This window comes from Papio anubis, chromosome 18, assembly GCF_008728515.1.
Source record: "Papio anubis isolate 15944 chromosome 18, Panubis1.0, whole genome shotgun sequence".
NCBI lineage: Eukaryota > Metazoa > Chordata > Mammalia > Primates > Cercopithecidae > Papio > Papio anubis.
Genome location: NC_044993.1, coordinates 24,939,999 through 24,957,790, shown reverse-complemented (window position 1 = coordinate 24,957,790; position 17,792 = coordinate 24,939,999). Strand labels below are relative to the sequence as shown.

The 17,792-nt window shown below is 38.8% G+C and overlaps 1 protein-coding gene across 4 annotated transcripts in view; it reads right to left on the bottom strand.

Moving 5' to 3' along the window:
* CDH11 (cadherin 11) overlaps window positions 1–17,792 on the bottom strand; it is a 174,347-nt gene that overhangs the window by 37,010 nt on the left and 119,545 nt on the right. For all 4 annotated transcript variants that reach the window (XM_003916982.4, XM_021932051.2, XM_021932050.2 and 1 more), the window contains exons 4-7: window positions 14,313–14,607; window positions 8,538–8,657; window positions 7,380–7,547; window positions 3,827–4,014 (exon numbers count right to left, since the gene is read on the bottom strand). In XM_003916982.4, coding sequence (XP_003917031.1) covers window positions 3,827–4,014; window positions 7,380–7,547; window positions 8,538–8,657; window positions 14,313–14,607 — 771 coding nt within the window. The remainder of the gene's footprint in view (window positions 1–3,826; window positions 4,015–7,379; window positions 7,548–8,537; window positions 8,658–14,312; window positions 14,608–17,792) is intronic.

The following is a 17,792-nucleotide window of genomic DNA, read 5'->3' as shown; positions in this document are numbered from 1 at the left end:
TGGGGTTGATAGATGCTTAACATTTAGACATTTGCCTACAATTTATTCCCTTCCTCCCTCCAAAAAAGATGTGAGGTAGTTTCCCATGTGAACATTTATATCCATGTTATGAGTAGTTGAAATAAAGCTAAATGAGGCAACACATTGCATAAGCCATAAAAATCTTAATACCCCCTATTTTACTAATCCCACCTCTGAAAATCTTCCCTGAGGGATTAATTCAACAGAAAACCAAAACAAACAATATTCAAAAATGCATGATATTTGTTAGATATAATAGAAGGTTATATCTAATCTGTGGAAATATACACACAAAACACGAAATCCAACTGTGAGGTTTTATTAAGGAAATAATGATTCGTCAATAGGATGGGATGTTATGTAGTCATTAAAAATGATTATGTACATTATATAACAGCATGTAAAATGTTTATGATGTGACATTAAGTTAACAAATCAGATCACCCTCTGATTGCAACCGTGTTAAATGTTATGTATCCATATCTATATATGTGCGGACAAAGAATATAAAGAAAAATCAAACATAAAAACAGTTTTATTAAAACAGGGAATATTAAAAATGCCTTATAATTCTGCTCTGACACTGCTTTACAAGGAGTTTATTTGGTTGAAAATAAATAGACACTGTGCGGTGATTTCTCTGAGGTAGATGGGATTCCCATTCAGCCAAAGGTGCTGCGTGAACAGATCGGATTTTCCCCTCTAAGTCCACGAAGCCACCTAAAACCTCACCTTTATTTGACCCCGGTTCTTCCTCAGCTAACGACATAGAGACTGTCTAAATACCCCAAGGGTAATTTCTCTCTCCCCTGTTCACCATTAAACTAAGAGAGTCAGAACGCAAGAGGGATTTATTGCTTTCTAAAATATTCAATAAATGAATGATTCTATCTAGTAATTATTTCTTGAATTCTTCTCCTTCACTACCGTCTCACTACCTCATCTACCTTCTTCAATTCTTTGTAATGTCCCCCTTGAATTTTAACAAGTTTGTTCATTGGCTTTACTGTATCTATCTTAAGACTCTCAAGATTGAAGGTATTGCAACTTCTTAAATGTGCCCTGTTTCCATTGATACTAGCCTTTCATGAGTTATTATTTCTGCCTTTTCTGTCCTTAACTATCCAGCAAATTCCTCCTCATCTATCAAAACTCAGCTTGAGAACTGCCCCCTCAAGAAGTCATTCATGACCCACGTTCATAGGTCTTATCACACTATTGCAGGCAATTTTCAACTGGGGAGTGATTTTGCTCCCAGTTACTCCAGGGATGTTAGGCAATGTCTAGAGCAATTATTTTTATTATTATTATCAGGACATTGGGGTGGGGTAGAGCATGTGCTTAATGACCTTTATTGAGGGAAGCCTGGGATACTAGATACTACCAAGTATCCTACAATGCACAGAACAGCCTCCTACAACAAAGAATTATCCAGCCCAAGACGTCAACACCACTAAGGCTGAAAAAACTCTCTGAGTTTTAATTATTGTTTCACTTCACTGTCCTGTTAAATTGTGAACTCCCTGTGGTCAGGACTCTGTCTCTTCAACTTTAGATTTCTAGCCTCTGGCAAAGGGCCTGCCTGACAAATAATAAGAACTCAATAACTCTTGGTGGAAAAATGGGTGAATAAATTAGGAAATAAATAAAAATACTAAGCTAAAAAAGACTTTAAAATGCAGAAATAGTGCTATAATGTCTCTATAGACTTTTATGGTATTAAATTGCATGTAACGACTTTCACAAGGAGTCATATTTTTACTCTGTTAAATTCCTCTGTAATTTTTCTTTTTTTTCCCCTGGTGGACATTTGGAACTTTGTGCTACAAGTTTGAGCAAATGTTCTTTTACAAATGAAATAACATCTTACACTGTTTGAAACCTAAACGTCAGTGTTTTATAGAAGATTATTCCTTTGCCTAGAATAAACACACTGAATTGGAGGCAAATGTGCAAATTAATCATATGCAGAGAGCTCATTTGCGATGTGTGAGTTCCATGGGGGTGATTTAAATGTTTCAGGATTTCAGAGATACAGTGTGTGTTTATGCCCTGAATACACTGAAAACAGGTGACAACCTTAGCATAACCAACTACCCAATTACATGAACAGCAAAGGATGGGAGGCAGGCATCTTTGATGTCAATGTTCATATGTCAGTGTCAAGCAGAAGAGATAGTAATATTAATTAACGAAGTAAGTTGACAGCTCTAGGCAACACACAATTCGCACAGCTACTTTTCCAGAGGAGAAACCGGAATTAGTGATGACTACCCTGGCTCCCTGTGGCTGATAATTAAGCTTCCTCGGTCCTACCATTCATCCATTAATGTAGACTTTTCCAAGTATCCAAATTTCACCCCAATTTCCATATCCTTCATTTTCTTTATATTTTTTTATAACAGTCACTCCCTACCTTCTCATTGTTTTGTGCCCCGTAATATTTTCCCCAACCCCAACACACTTTAAAATGTTGTAAAAGGCCAGCTTCTTAGCACAGGTCACTCCTTGCTCCCCCACCTGAAAGATTCCTTTCAGGACCAGTCTTCCCCCACTGGTCCATCCTTGCCTCCTCTTTAGCTACTGACCTCTTTATTGATTCTTCAAATTAACTTTCTATCAGTGTTACAGTCCAATCTTTTCCACCACACTAAGGAGTTTAATATGCATGCTACAAAACCAAGTTGAAAATGAATGCTCGATTAAAACCAAGGTAATCCCATCCTCCAATTCTGATTTAATGCTCCATACACTTTCATGGTGGAGAAGTGTTGATTTCTCAAATGGCAAATCACGGGGGAAACCATTTTAGAATGTATGGGAACTATTTCTCCACTTGGAAGTGAATCTTATCTGGCTCTCCTTTACAAATGCTTTCTGGGCCAGCTGTTTTCAAAATGTCTTGAGAGGGAAGTTGTTCTAGAATAACCACGGTGTGAATTCCAGGTCTGCAGGCCTGAGCTGTGTGACAGTGACTGGGTCAAACGATTTCATTTGTCTGATACCTAATCTCCTCAAAATTAAGTGGAGGTCTCTTTGCCAATTGGGATAATACTACCTACTTTATACTTTTGTTTGTTTGTTTTTGTTTTTGTGAAAAGTGAATGAAATGATGTTTGTAAGAGGCTGGTGCTCTGTCTGGCCAGTAGTTAGTGTTGAGTGAATGTAAAAAAGAAGAAACACTAACCTTCTCTTTGTAATAAATTAATCCCAGAGACATGTTTTTGATGACTGACTCTGGGGGAAGGTCCATAGACTACCTGACTATGAAGGGAGGTCCACAGGCTATTTGACTATGGGAGAAGGTCCATTATTGTTGCTTCTCCAGGTTCACTTGAGATAAAAGCAAGCAGAGAATTGACTTAAGTTTCACAGAGGGTCCAGCAATGCAGTGAACCTTGAATGTTCAAACAAGAAGAGTTCTGAACAGCCTATCTAACAGATTCAGTGTGGCAGAGCTAAGGGGGCAATTCCATGCATGCTCAGGGCTGCTTCTTCAAAATCTAGATTTATTTCATTGTCCTTCTCGCCATGAGAGAACTGTGCTTCCCTCCGTCGGAAAACATTTAAGAACTCACTAGCAATCTCAGGCAGGTATCACCAGCCCCTTTTGTCAACTTCTCCGCAGTAACAGAAAGGAATATAATTCTGTGATCTTCCAGGGCTCAGAGCTCAACTACAAAGCAGGGTCGGCCCCAGGTTTCACAAATTCTCATTTCTTAACCGTCGCCTCCCATTTCTTGCAGTGTTGCCTTGGCAGAGCAGGTCACACCACTGACATATCTGATTCATTACCCTAACTCACCTTTTTCAGCTTTATCACCCCCTCCTGGGTTTCATAGTCCGTTGTGATTTCAAACAATTCCATACCATCTCCATCAACAATACTGTATGTGACTAAGCCATTTTCTCCGATGTCTGGGTCTTTAGCTTTCACTCTTCCTACTTCCTCCCCAGGGACGGCTGCTTCTGACACAGACATCTGGTATACGCCTAGAAGAAGAAGACACTCACTTTTATTTTCCCTTTTATTTGGCAGCTGCAAGACTAGATTTCATTGAATCCCAATAAATTTCTCAAAGGATTTGAAACTGAACTTTCTATTGACTGAAAACATGAAAGAAGTGAGTGGATGTGGGGAGGAAGATCCCACATGGCCTGCTTGTCAAAAGAATGTGTTCTATGAAGGGTAATAAAGCAATATCTGGGTCCAGGTGAAATGCCGGGGTCACCTGCCACATGTAAGGGAGGAAAACAATGCTGTGTTACATTTCCCATCAGGTAATGAGGGAGAACCATGCATGTCTTCATTTATCGAAATAGCTGAAGATTCTTTTCATGTCTTCAGGATGGTCCATGAGTTAACTCCAAGACTCACTTATGGTATTGCCAACAGCCCAGGAAAAAAATTCTGTTTAAAAGCCTTCCTTCAACAGCTCCATATTTACTTTAAAAATGCAAACTTTATCTTTAACATCACTCCCTGTCTAACTCTATATTTGACACTCCCCTTATTTCACCTCCTTCACAACTTGCCTCCTTCACAAGTTGGTCATGTGTTACCTTCTCCAGAAAGCTTTCCTGCAGTGTGACCCTCCTATATATTTATTTCATGTTTATTGGGAGCCTAATACTGTACATGGAGGTACTGGCCTAGTGCCAGGACACTGTTTTATTTGGTTGTTTCGTTTACTACTAAACAAAACAGTCAAGATTCCTCTCCTAATGAGGCAGACTAAAGAGAAAAAATAAAAACAAATGCAAACACACTCTGATGTCACTGCACTGAAAAAGGAAAAGAAAGTAGGGTAAAAGGGTGAGGGTTCTGAGAGTGGATGTGTGGTTGTGTGTGTGTAAGTGCATGATTGTGTGTGAGGGGCTAAATGTGTGAGTGGCTGTTGAGTGATCGTGTGGGCATGAATCTGTTGTGTAAGAGTGTGAGTGTGTGTATGAATGTGAGCTATTTGTGAGTAGGTCTGTGTATGTGTATGAGTGTGATTGAACGTGCATGCTTGTGTTAATAATGTGTAGGTGAGAAGCAGAAAGAGGCAGAGATTGATTTTGAGTACTGTGGTAGGAGAAGACATTCTTTAGAAAAAGGAATCTAAAAAGACTGAGGAAGACAATGATGTGAATATCTGCAGGATAAAAGCTACAGGCCAGGTGATTAGCAAGTGGCAAATACCCTAAGGTGAGAAGATCCTGAAACCTGCAGAGGAACAGGAGGAGAGTGACTCCAGCCTTCCGGTGAGAGAGAAGGGCACGTAGGGAAGTGGAGGCCAAATTGCGTAAAATAGACCATTGTGGGTTTCAGGTTTTGTTTAAACTTGGGGAAATCACTGGAAGGTTTTCAGTAAGTAGCTGAGATTCAACATTATCTTATTTGCTTTTCACATTTAATAGTCTGTGCGCGACACAATATAGAGAAGCCAGGGTTGAAAATCTTGCCTCTATCATTTCCAAGCAAAGTGGTCTTGGGCAAGTTACTTCTGTTCATTATGTTTTAATTTCCCCTTACAGAGATTTCATCAGTTCCAAGACTTTGTCTATATTTATCGATAGTATTTCGCTTTGCAACTTTCTTTTGGATTCATAATCTATTTAATCTCACCATGCCCTCTATATTAAAGGACGAGTGGGAAGTGGGAGTCCCTTGTAGATAATTAGCAATTAATATGAAGGTTTAAAAAAACTGTCCTATGCTGATTTTCTCCAAATCTCATTCAAGTTCATGGCAGCGAAACCAGTACAACCAGTACAGTAGTAATGTATCTTTTCTACATGATTGTCTATGACCAAGGGCAGTAAAGGCTGCCTGCTAATAATTCTGCTTGACCTTTCTTTTCCAGCACACCAGACAATCGTACAGTGTGGATAATGGAGCATGCAGCTCTTAGAATGTTATATGAGCCTCAGGCTTATTGAGGATGCTGAACTTGTGCCCAGCCAGGCAAAAGATTCTTGTGTAGATTCTTGTTTTTGAATTCCTTTGAGTCACCACAGTGCCTTCCTGGGGCCACATTTAGTTGCCTTCCTTGTTATCTCATTTGCAAAATGTTCCATTTCTCTGATAGTAAGCTCACAGGCTCTAACGAGACACTTTCATGATGAACCCCCCATGCATTAGCAGCACCAGCAGCACCACAGTCATACTGTCCATCCATACACATCTATACATACAGAGACAAACTTGTGCTCAAACTCTGACTTTGTCATATTTCTAGGGCAACTTATGCAGTTTTTATGGAAGCCAGTCTTATCTGTATAATGTAAGCTCTTGCAGAGATTTACAATAGCAGTGACTATTCATTAAATGATGGTAGTTGCTATAATTACAATTATTAATAATAACCTTTCAAAATCATTTTTTTCATTTAATTCCCTTCACAATTTTATGAACATTGTGGAACAGCCATAATCCCCCGGATAACAATGGCTAGAATTTTTTGGCAACTTACAGACAGTTGTCATTATAAGATTTTACACTAGCTCCTTTAGTCCAAACAGTAATCCTATTAATTAGGTACTGTGGAAGATGGCATTTTCCGAAACATAGCCCAAACAATATCTCCCATCCCATGTGCTTTTCCTTCAACATGACTTTGACAGGTCTTCCATTGAAAGGTGGAGTCTACATAAACTCCACTTAGATTTCTGCAGCCTGAAGACTCCAGTGGAAACGATGCGATGTGACTTCTGAAGCTAGTTAGCAAAAGGCAACACAGTTTCTGCCTGGTGCCCTTGGGAATCACACATTCCAAAACCAGCCCACACAGAAAGGAAGCAGCAATCAACACACACTTGCCAACCATGCAAGTAAGCTGGTTTGGAAGTGAATCCTCCAACCCCAGTGGAGCTGTCCCCAGCTGTTGCTGTGGGGAACAGAGGCACGCTGTCTCCTCCAAGCCTTGCCCAAATTCCAGACACATGATAAAAACAAATTATTATTATTATTATTTTATACCACTGTTTTCCAGCAATTTGTTACATAGTAATTGATAACAGATTCAGGTACTGTTATATCCAGGTTAGAAATGGGGACACTGAGGCAGAAAAGGGTTCATTAATTACTAGATTGCATCACGACTACCAAGCAAAATACTTAGCAAAAACAATGTTTTGTTTCCAGGGTTGTAGAACTTTTTACATCTTTTCATTCTCCTCCTACCTCTACTCCCCGACATTGTTACTGCTGTTATTGTCTTGTTTTTGTGTTTTGTTTTTGTAAGAATGATACGAACTGCCCCTCGTTTTCTAGATTTTCTTTTTGATACCGGAGTAAAGCAGGAATAGGTTAGAGGAGGCAGAGGGCTGGCTGTGGCACCACGGAAAAGGGAAAACCAAGCCCACCTACTTACTCTGCGGAAACTTTGGTGGGTTGTCATTGACATCGGTCAGTGTGATCGTCACTTTGGTTGTCCCTGAGAGTCCGCCCATATGTCCACCCATGTCCTTGGCCTGGATCACCACGTGGTACTCCTCCTTGGCCTCCCTGTCCATGTTGGGTAGGGCTGTTCTGATGATACCTGGACAGGTGAGCAGGCAACATCACAGATACTCGTTTATAACATTATGACAAGAAAGTTCTGAGCACTGAGGAAGCAATGCTGAATAAAATAGCCCATGCCCTGGGCAAGAATCATTTCAACATGATAATTACAACCAAAAGCAGCCATACTGAAGCGTCATTATGTCTTTTCAAGCAAATCATAAAACTTACTATACAACATTTGTATTTATGTTTTCCTGTACATGCAAGTAATAACCTTATTCTTCTCAGATATAAACACCCTAAAGACTGAAATATTTGAGTGGCCATTGCATGGATATACATGACTAAACTCATACTTTTTGACTTCCAGCACAATCTTCTCTAAGTCAATTGCTGCATACAATTCACGGAAATGTTTTGATGATGCATATTACGTTTTGATGGTGCATATTACGTTTAAAGTAGGAGGTGCATATTTCATGCAATACATTAAAATGTAAATATTAATTTGTAAAAGAGTGAACCAAATGGGTTAAATATATACAATGCTCATACAAGCATGTACTATTATCACCTGTCACTGAAAACAATGATAAATTAATAACTGAATTCTACATGATTGCTGGATATTGGCACATGTGTGCCATGCTCACTTAAATCTTTAGGAGACATTTGGAAGCTTTTTCTCTCTGTAGATATGGCAACAGTTACCTGAGAAATATAGAGAGCACTGTGGAAGCCTTAGTCCTTATTGCTGTCTTACTTCTGGCATTAAAGTTGAGTTTTTAGATTATATTTGTTATTGGGTCATCGTGAAATATGAAAAAAACAATAATAAATGTTTCACGGTATGCTAACTATGTGCCAAGCACAGGCCAAGTATCTAATCCTCACACTAACCCTGTAGGGTAGCCCTCTTTATTCCTTTTTCATATTTGATCAAACAGATAATTGAACAAGTTCTGATCAGGCCTGGGACTTCTTATTCACCATGTGTCACAGTCACAGTGACATTCCACAGTACCTGTCTGTGCTTCCACCGAAAAATAGGGCTGTCCTTCGAGGATACTGTACACTAACTTGGCGCTATTTCCGTAAGTGGGGTCATCTGCATCTGAAGCTGTCACCTGGATTACTGACGTTCCTTAAAAGTGAAATAAATTAATTAGCAACATCCTCTCAGCTTTTCAAGGTATGTTCTTGTTTACAAAGTCTTATTTTAAAATTAACCCTGAGGAAGGCACCACAATTATTCAACATTCTCTCATTTTCCTGGAGTTGAGATGCAAAGCAACCAGCCAACCAACCTTCCTTCCTTCTCTATAAAAATGCCCACAGTTTAAAAATGAACTTTCTGTATTTATAGTACATCCTGCATTGGTTGGTGATTAAAATAATATTACAAACATTGCAAACATATCTTACAACTCATGCACTTGAAATGTTCAGTATATCAAATAATTACATTAAAATCTTCCCAAAGAGTATAATAAATGATAATTAACGATAAATTGCTTTCATGAAAGGACAGAGTGCAATCTTCCATCTGTAGCAGAACAATAAATACATCACTTTATTGTTGCTTTGCATGTAATAAAATTGCTGCTAATACTACAATTCAATTAATTTATGGCCATAAATATTGAGCAGAATGTTGTTCCCTACTGGCATGATAATTGCATCTTCCCACCTGTAGCTGGTCTGGTAGCCATGTAACAGAAATCACCAGTAGACATCTAGTGAGAGGTAAGGGGAGCATTCATGGGTCAGAATGAAGGGAAACCAGAAAACTGAAGAAAGATGGGGCTCTGTTTTTCCTAAAAACAACTTTTGTTCCTGGCTGGTCACAAATAGCAAGTATCTGGGGCATGGCGTGCTGGGCTTCAGAGTAGGGAGAAGGGAGCTGGAAGAAGAAAACCAGCAATTATCGAATTTCTCTGTGCCAGCATGATTTGGGGGCACATTCCATGTATTTTGCCAGCATTCCTCTGCTGGGCATTTTTTACATCCACTGTAATATTGAGAAATTGAATATGAGATATATGAAGCTTTGTAATCTATTTCACAAAGTTAGTAATTGCCAAAGTCTAACCCCAATCCAGCACGCAACAAAACTCAAGTTCATTCTGTAACATTTTCAGCAGAGGGGCAAGGTTCTGCATGGGAGGCAAGGGAGCCACTTTCCACAGCCTCTCACTACCTTTAATTTATAGGGTTGTCAGTGATTTTTCTGTGTTGTACATCTCACTTTTTTCTAGTTATTCTTCTATAATTCATTATTTCATAGAAACAACCTCTTTGGAGCTCTTCCCATTTGTCAGTCACTATTCTAGGCAGGATAGATTTATAAAGGAAAATACCATCATCGCTTGGCTAGGGAAATTATTAATTTTTAATGCTTAATTTCCTTCTAGAACTCTGCTACATCCTTTGCAATGGTTTTGTATTTCACATCTATTTCATTTAACCTTCAACATAGTTTATATTATCCTCATTTTATAGATGGCAAAATGAAAACCTAGAAAGCTATAACAGGTTGCCTGGGTTCGCATGGCTGATTAGGAGTGCAGCCATGATTCACAGTACTGTCTGACAACAAAGACTATACTGTCATATGCCGTAATACAATGTCTGAGTCCTCAAAATAATAAGAGCCATCCATGACAAAGCCACATCCAGCATCACACTGAATGAGCAAAAGCTGGAAACATTCTCCTTCAGAGCAGGAATAAGACAAGGATGCCCACTCTCACCAGTCCTATTCAACATAGTACTGGAAGTCCTAATCAGAGCAATGAGGCAAGAGAAAGAAATAAAAGACATCCAAATAGGAAAAGAAGAAGTCAAACTATCTTTCTTCACTAATGATACGATTCTATACCTAGAAAACTCTAAAGACTCTGCCAAAAGGTTCCTAGAACTGATCAACAACCTCAGTAAAGCTTCAGAATACAAAATCAAGGTACAAAAACCAATGGCATTTCTATACATCAATAACACTCAAGCCGAGGGCCAAATCAAGAATACAGTGCAATTCACAATAGCCACAAAACAATAAAATGCCTAGGAATACATCTAACCAAGGAGGTGAACTATCTCTACAAGGAGAATTTCGAAACACTGCTGAAAGAAATCATAGATGATACAAACAAATGGAATATTGATCCTTCAATGGTATTGATTCTTTCAACCCATGAGCATAGAATGTTTTCCCACTTGATATCATTAAAATGGCTACACTGCCCAAAGCAATCTACAGATTCAATGCTATTTCTATCAAACTACCAACGTCGTTTTTCACAGAATTAGAAAAAAAAAAAACTGTTCTAAAACTCATATGGAACCAAAAAAGAGCCCGAATAGTCAAAGCAATCCTAAGCAAAATGAACAAAGTTGGAGGAATCACCTTACCCAACTTCAAACTATACTACCAGGCTACAGTAACCAAAATAGCATGTTGCTGGTGCAAAGACAGACACACAGACCAATGGAACAGAATAGAGAACTCAGAAATAAAGCCACACACCTGCAGCCACCTGATTATCAACAAAGTTGACAAAATTAAGCAATGAGGAAAGTACTCCCTAATCAATAAATAATGCTGGGGTAACTGGCTAGCCTGATGCAGAAGAATGAAACTGGACCCCTACCTTTCCCCATATACAAAAATTAACTTAAGGTGAATTAAAGATTTAAATGTAAGACCTCAAACTATAAAAGCCCTAGGGAAACACCCCAGGAAACACCATTCTGGACATTGGCCTTGGGAGATAATTTATGACTAGGTTCTCAAAAGCAATTGCAACAAAAATAAAAATTGACAAGCAGGACCTAATTACACTAAAGAGCTTCTGCACAACAAAGAAAACTATCAACAGAGTAAAGAGACAACTTACAGAATGGGAGAAAATATTCACAAACTACACACCCAACAAAGGTCTAGTATCCAGAATCTATAAGGAATTTAAACCATTCAACAAGTAAAAAAACAATGTCATTAAAAAGTGGGCAAAAGACATGGATGGACACTTATCAAAAGAAGATATGCAAATGGCTAACAAACATAAAAAAAAAATTGGTCGTCACTAAACATCAGAGAAATGTAAATCAAACCAATAATGAGATACCATCTCACACTAGTTAGAACAGCTGTGATTAAAAAGTCAAAAATAACATGCTGGTGAGGATGTGGAGAAAAGGGAACACATATACATTGTTGGTTGGAATGTACATTAGTTCACTCTGAAAAGCAATTTGGAAAAGTCTCAAATAAAACAATTACAATTAAAGGCTGGGCGCGGTGGCTCATGCCTATAATCCTAGCACTTTGGGAGGACGAGGTGAGTGGATCACCTGAGGTCAGGAGTTCAGATCAGCCTGGCCAACATGGCAAAGCCCCTTGTGTACTAAAAATACAAAAAAACTAGCCAGTGTGGTGGTGGGCACCTGTAATCCCAGCTACTCAGGAGACTGAGGCAGGAGAATTGCTTGAACCCAGGAGGCAGAGATTGCAGTGAGCCATGATCGTGCCACTGCACTGTAGCCTGGGCAACAGAGCGAGATTCTATCTCAGGAAAAAAAAAAAAAGTTACAATTCAACCCAACAATCCCATTACTCTTTATAGACCCAAAGGAAAATAAATTGTTCTACAAGAAAAACGCCTGCCCTTGTATATTTATTGCAGCACTATTCACAATAGCGAAGACATGGAGTCAACCAAGGTGTCCATCAACAGTGGATTGGATAAAAAATATGTGGTGTGTATATATATATATATATACACACACACACCCTGGAATACTATGCATGGTGGCATGAATAATATCATGCCTTTGCAGCAACACGGATGCAGCTGGAGGCCATTATCCTAAGCAAATTAACACAGGAACAGAAAACCAAATACCACATGCTTTCATTTATAACTGGAGGCTAAGCATTGGGTATAAACGGACCCAATATTGACTCAGTGGGCATAATAAACATGGGATTACTAGAGTGGGGCGAGAGGGCAACTGCTGAAATCTATTGGGTACTCTGTTCACTACCTGAGTGATGGGGTCATCCATACCACAAACCTCAGTGTTACACAGTATATTCATGTATATTCACTCAATAAACCTGCACATGGGCTGGGCACGATGGCTCACATCTGTAATCCCAGCACTTTGGGACGCTGAGGTGGGCAGATCACTTGAGGTCAGGAGTTCAAGACCAGCCTGACCAACATGGTGAAACCCCATCTGTACTAAAAACACACACACACACACAAAAATTAGCCGGGCATGGTGGTGCGCACCTGTAATCCCAGCTACTCGGAAGGCTGAGGCAGGAGATTTGCTTGAACCCGGGAGACAGAGGTTGTAGTGAGCCGAGATAGCATCACTGCACTCCAGCCTGGGTAACAGATGGAGACTCTGTCTCAAAATAAAATAAAATAAAATAAAATAAAATAAAATAAAATAAAATAAAATAAAATAAAATAAACCTGCACATGTACCCCCGAATCTAAAATAAAAATTGAAACTTAAAAAAAAAAAAAAAAAAAAAAAAAAAACCCGAATAATTTACCCCAAAAACAAAAAAAAAAAATAAAACTAAAAAAAAAAAAAAAAAAAAAAAAGAAAGCCTGAATGTTATACCTAAACATCAATGAGCCCGCAAAGGTGAGAATAATGATGAAAATTTCCCCGGATTATATATTTTGATGACTTGACTTTCCACCCCATCCCGACCCCTGACACTCAGTTGCTGACACTGCTGTTCCCTCTATATGGATTTATTTGATATTTGTTGTTTCTCATTATAATACACATGCTAAATGCCAAGAGGCTACAGGACTGGGCAGGGAAAATGGAAGAGACGAAGGTGGGAAATGGCTCAGACTGGCTTTTGATAAGTACCTGACTTTTCCCCGTGGAGAAAGAATACACCAGTTTCTGGCATAAAAAGCTCTGTATGCACAGTGGAAGGATCCTAGCGTTCTAAAGTCAAACCTACCTTTCTTAAGCAGGTTGATTTCCTGTACTGGGTGCTGGGTTTTCTCGTCTGTAAAACGATCCTGAATTCATTTGAGCTCTAAGACTCTTTTAAGCAGACACACTCCCTGATTAGAACAGTTCTACTCACTGTTTGAAAGACAAACCTTTCTTAATATGAGGAATGTTTCTCAAAAGAAACATTATATAAATGTTTCATTATGTGCATGTTATAAAGAAAGCTATTGCCAGAAGGTGGCTAATTCTTTGAAGAAATCTTTCAAAAAATTATCCTTTAGCAACTTAATATGTCTTCAAGCATGTTGCAAAGATATACCTACTTCTGAATTAATACATGGTGACATACTGCTGTGGCTAAATGTGCATTTTAGATCCATTTAATTGCACAAATGTCCCTAAAGAAATTAGTTAACTTGTTTCTGGCGTGGGTTTCCTATCTGTGAAATATGGTGAGTTGGAATTACCCTACTGTAAAGATTAATCATTGCAAAAACTAAATAAAATAGTGCATGTAAGTCATTAATTAGCACAGTGTCTACAGGCAACAAATATTGCCATTGTCATTACCTATTAGACATCAATATGCCCTAGTGACTGAATGTGCATTAGCTCTATTCCTACAAGACTAGAAATTGTTATTCCCATTTTACAGAGGAACAAAAGAATTTTTGTTCCTTTTGTTATTTTGCCATAAAAGATACAGAAGAAGCTCTACCTCCTGATTTGGAAGAACGGGCTTCAGCCCACCCACCACAGAGACACCAGGCCTGGAAGCAGAGCAGGCCTCTCCCACGGTACGCACCCACATTGGACCTCTCGGGCACGTTGGCATGATAGGTCTCATGCAGGAATTCCGGAGGGTTGTCATTAATGTCCTGGACCTTGACAATGAATTCTGATGGTGGCTCCAGTGGCCGGTTGGTGTCCCTGTCCACCGCCTGAGCCATCAGCGTGTACTGGGCTCTCTCTTCTCGATCTAACGTCTTGGTGGCATGAATGTTCCCTGATTTGTCATCAATCACGAAAATGGTTCCAGCTCCTTCACCTGAGAGAATGTATTTGATGTTCCCATCACCAGAGTCAATATCCGAATGAAGCTGGAAAAAAGAGAAATTGAGATTTTTAATTTCATGAGGAATGCAGTGGGGAAACTCACTTACAAGTGATTGCAACAATCTGCTGCACACACACACGCCAGGAAAGGGAGATGTTCTCATCCTATTTTACAACAGGAGAAAGGCAACCTTAGAGAATATCATAGCCGTGGCCAAGGTCACACTGCAGAACAGTGAAGCCAGAGTTCAAATAAATAAATAAATATTATATATATATATGTATATGTATATATACATACATACACACACACATATATATGTATATTTAATTCTAAGATTCATGCTCTCCCTTCACCTCTTTCCATATATATGCACATATACAAAATACAAAAACCTAAACATGTCTCAATAGTTTGAAATAAATGTGTGTTTATTTTTTAAAACATATAAGCAAACATTCATGCAATAAGTCTTCCTCTCAACTCTGACTCCCGTTCCTTCATTTTCTCCTCTGCTCAGAGATTATCACTGTAACCAGTTTCTTGTGAATCCTATAAGAGATATTCTATTCTATGCATATGCAAGGAAATCTACACAAATACATATGGGCCCTAGTTTATGTTATACAGTAAAGTTCCAGAGTACACACATCATTCTTCACCTCATCCTTTTTCTCTAACAATAAATTCAGGTGACCATTCCACGTTTATAACTATAGATCTTCCTCATCCACTGTATGGAGGTTATTAGCTTTTTTAAAAATTTTTTGTTTGGGGGGTTTGTTTTTGAGGTGGAGTCTCACTCTGTCACCCAGGCTGGAGTGCAATGGCGTAATCTCGGTTCACTGCAGCCACCGTCTCCCATGTTCAAGTATTTTCTCCTAAATCAGCCTCCCAAGTAGATTACAGACACATGCTACCACATCCAGCTCATTTTTGTATTTTTAGTAGAGACAGGGTTTCACCATGTTTCCCAGGCTGGTCTCGAACCCCTGACCTCAAGTGATCTGCCTGCCTCAGCCTCCCAAAGTGCTGGGAATACAGACATGAGCCACCACGCCCAGCCAATGGTTTTCTTTCTTTCTTTTTTTTTTTTTTTAGCAGTCCCCTTCTAAAGAACACTTAGCTTGTTTCCTGGCTTTTGTTACTACAAACAATTGAACTGATCAGATCTTTCCAGAAGGCCTGCTTTGCGGTACACGGGGTATGAGGATTTGCGGATGTGGCCTGCCTGGAAGAAGTGTCCATCCTAACCCTAAAGGCAGGTAGGACTAGTGGTATGGGTTGGTATGTATACAATTTCTTAGGTGTCAGAAAGAATCTTAAACATCCCCAAGTTTGTCTTCTTTGACAGAGCTTAGAGATAAGATGATATTTGCCTAAATTCACACTTGTAAGGTCCAAGAAATCAACTAGGTCTCTTAACTTCCAACCATCTTCTGTTCCACCTCACTCTGCTCTGTGTTTTCAAACACGAAAGTCTCCCAAAAATCACATCTGGTTTTCCTGTAACAAAAACACTCCTCACCCCGCCTTGCTGTTCAACCTCAATTTCTGCAGCTGTCATTTTAATCTGAGGTCCTTGGTCCTCATTCTGCCCTTTGTGGGAAAAAAGCAAGCATTATTTTTACTGTTCTAGTGGGTTTCAAGAGCAGTCAAGTAGCAAAAAAAGACCTTGGTTCTACCTACTAAGTAAGAAAAGCCATTGCAAACTAGAGAGCTTTATTCAAATGGTATTTAAAATAACAAGAGGTCAGGCACACTGGCTCATGCCTGTAATCTCAGCATTTTGGGATGCTGAGGCAGGTGGATCACTTGAGGTTAGGGGTTCGAGAACAGCCTGGCCAATATGCTGAAACCCCATCTCTAGAAAAAATACAAAAATTAACCGGGCATGATTAATTTAATTAATTTTAATTAATTAAAATAAAAACTATGATTATTATCAATGCCATTTAAATAGTAATAATATTAGTATTATTTATTACTAATGCCATTTTTATATTTTTGTGAAAATTGGTATTTTATTATTTCAATTTAAATTATTACTATGAGACTAAGGCCTAGAGACCTTACCTCATGATTATTATTATGAGACTAAGGCCTAGAGACCTTGCTCATAAAGCAAGGTTGAATACATTGATTTTTAAATATTTAGTTTTCTTTCAATTTCCCCAAAGATATCTAACTGATTTGCAGTGCTTCAGTGAAACCACATTATTTCAGCTCAGGGAGTTACCTGTAGGTACAAATTACAAAGACCATTTTGTTTTTAGTACTCTTTGTTTCTCGGAGGAAAAAATAAACAGACTTTCCTTCAGAATTTATTATTCATAACAATGTGTTGTCATGAAATTATGGCTAACACATTTCTGATGAATAAGTCCATTTGACAGTAAAACACAAAGCTGTTTGATGGCCTAGGACGGATGAACAGAATTGCCCCAATCTTCATTCAGTCAAGTTTCCTTAATGAAGGCAAAGTTTCTGCCCCGACTCCCATCTCAGGGAAGACTTACCTTTGTTCTTCTGTTTACCCTGCTGCAGACCTGGCAGAAGTTAAGGGCAAAGACGTACGAATGAGGAACAAGAAACTATAAATACAATGCTGACTTTAATGGGAATGCCCAGACATTGAATCTTTCTAGAGGCCTTCCTATATTACATAAAAAATTGGCAAGTTTCTTGAAAATTAACCAGATCTATTTCATGATCAGCCAAATAACTAAAAATTTAACAAAACATTTCGTATTATTTTTCTACTTTGTTTTCAGGTCGGGAAGTTGGATATAACTTCCCTTTTTTGTATCTAACAAAGATGATTTATACAATTGACATGGATACTTACTAGGCTACACACACACACACACACACACACACACACACACACAAAACAAAACAACACAGTTTCAGAAACCATTCAGCGCTATCAAGGGATCCAGTTGTTGAGGCATACACAGCCAATTCCTAACTCCAAAGACGAATGGCTTCCCTCTCTGCATAGCACAGCATGACACAGGCTGTATTTCCACAAGAAATCTGAAAGTCCGTGGTTTACCAAATTTCACTTTTTCAGGGCATCTTGAGTATTCAACCTTGAATGTCATCAAATCAAAGGTTGTTAGGAAATAAACCATCTACTCCATCCCTCCTATTTCTAGGGAACTGTCTCAGCACATTTCAGAAGAAAGGTCCACAGGACCAACCACTTTATTTACTTTTCCCCTA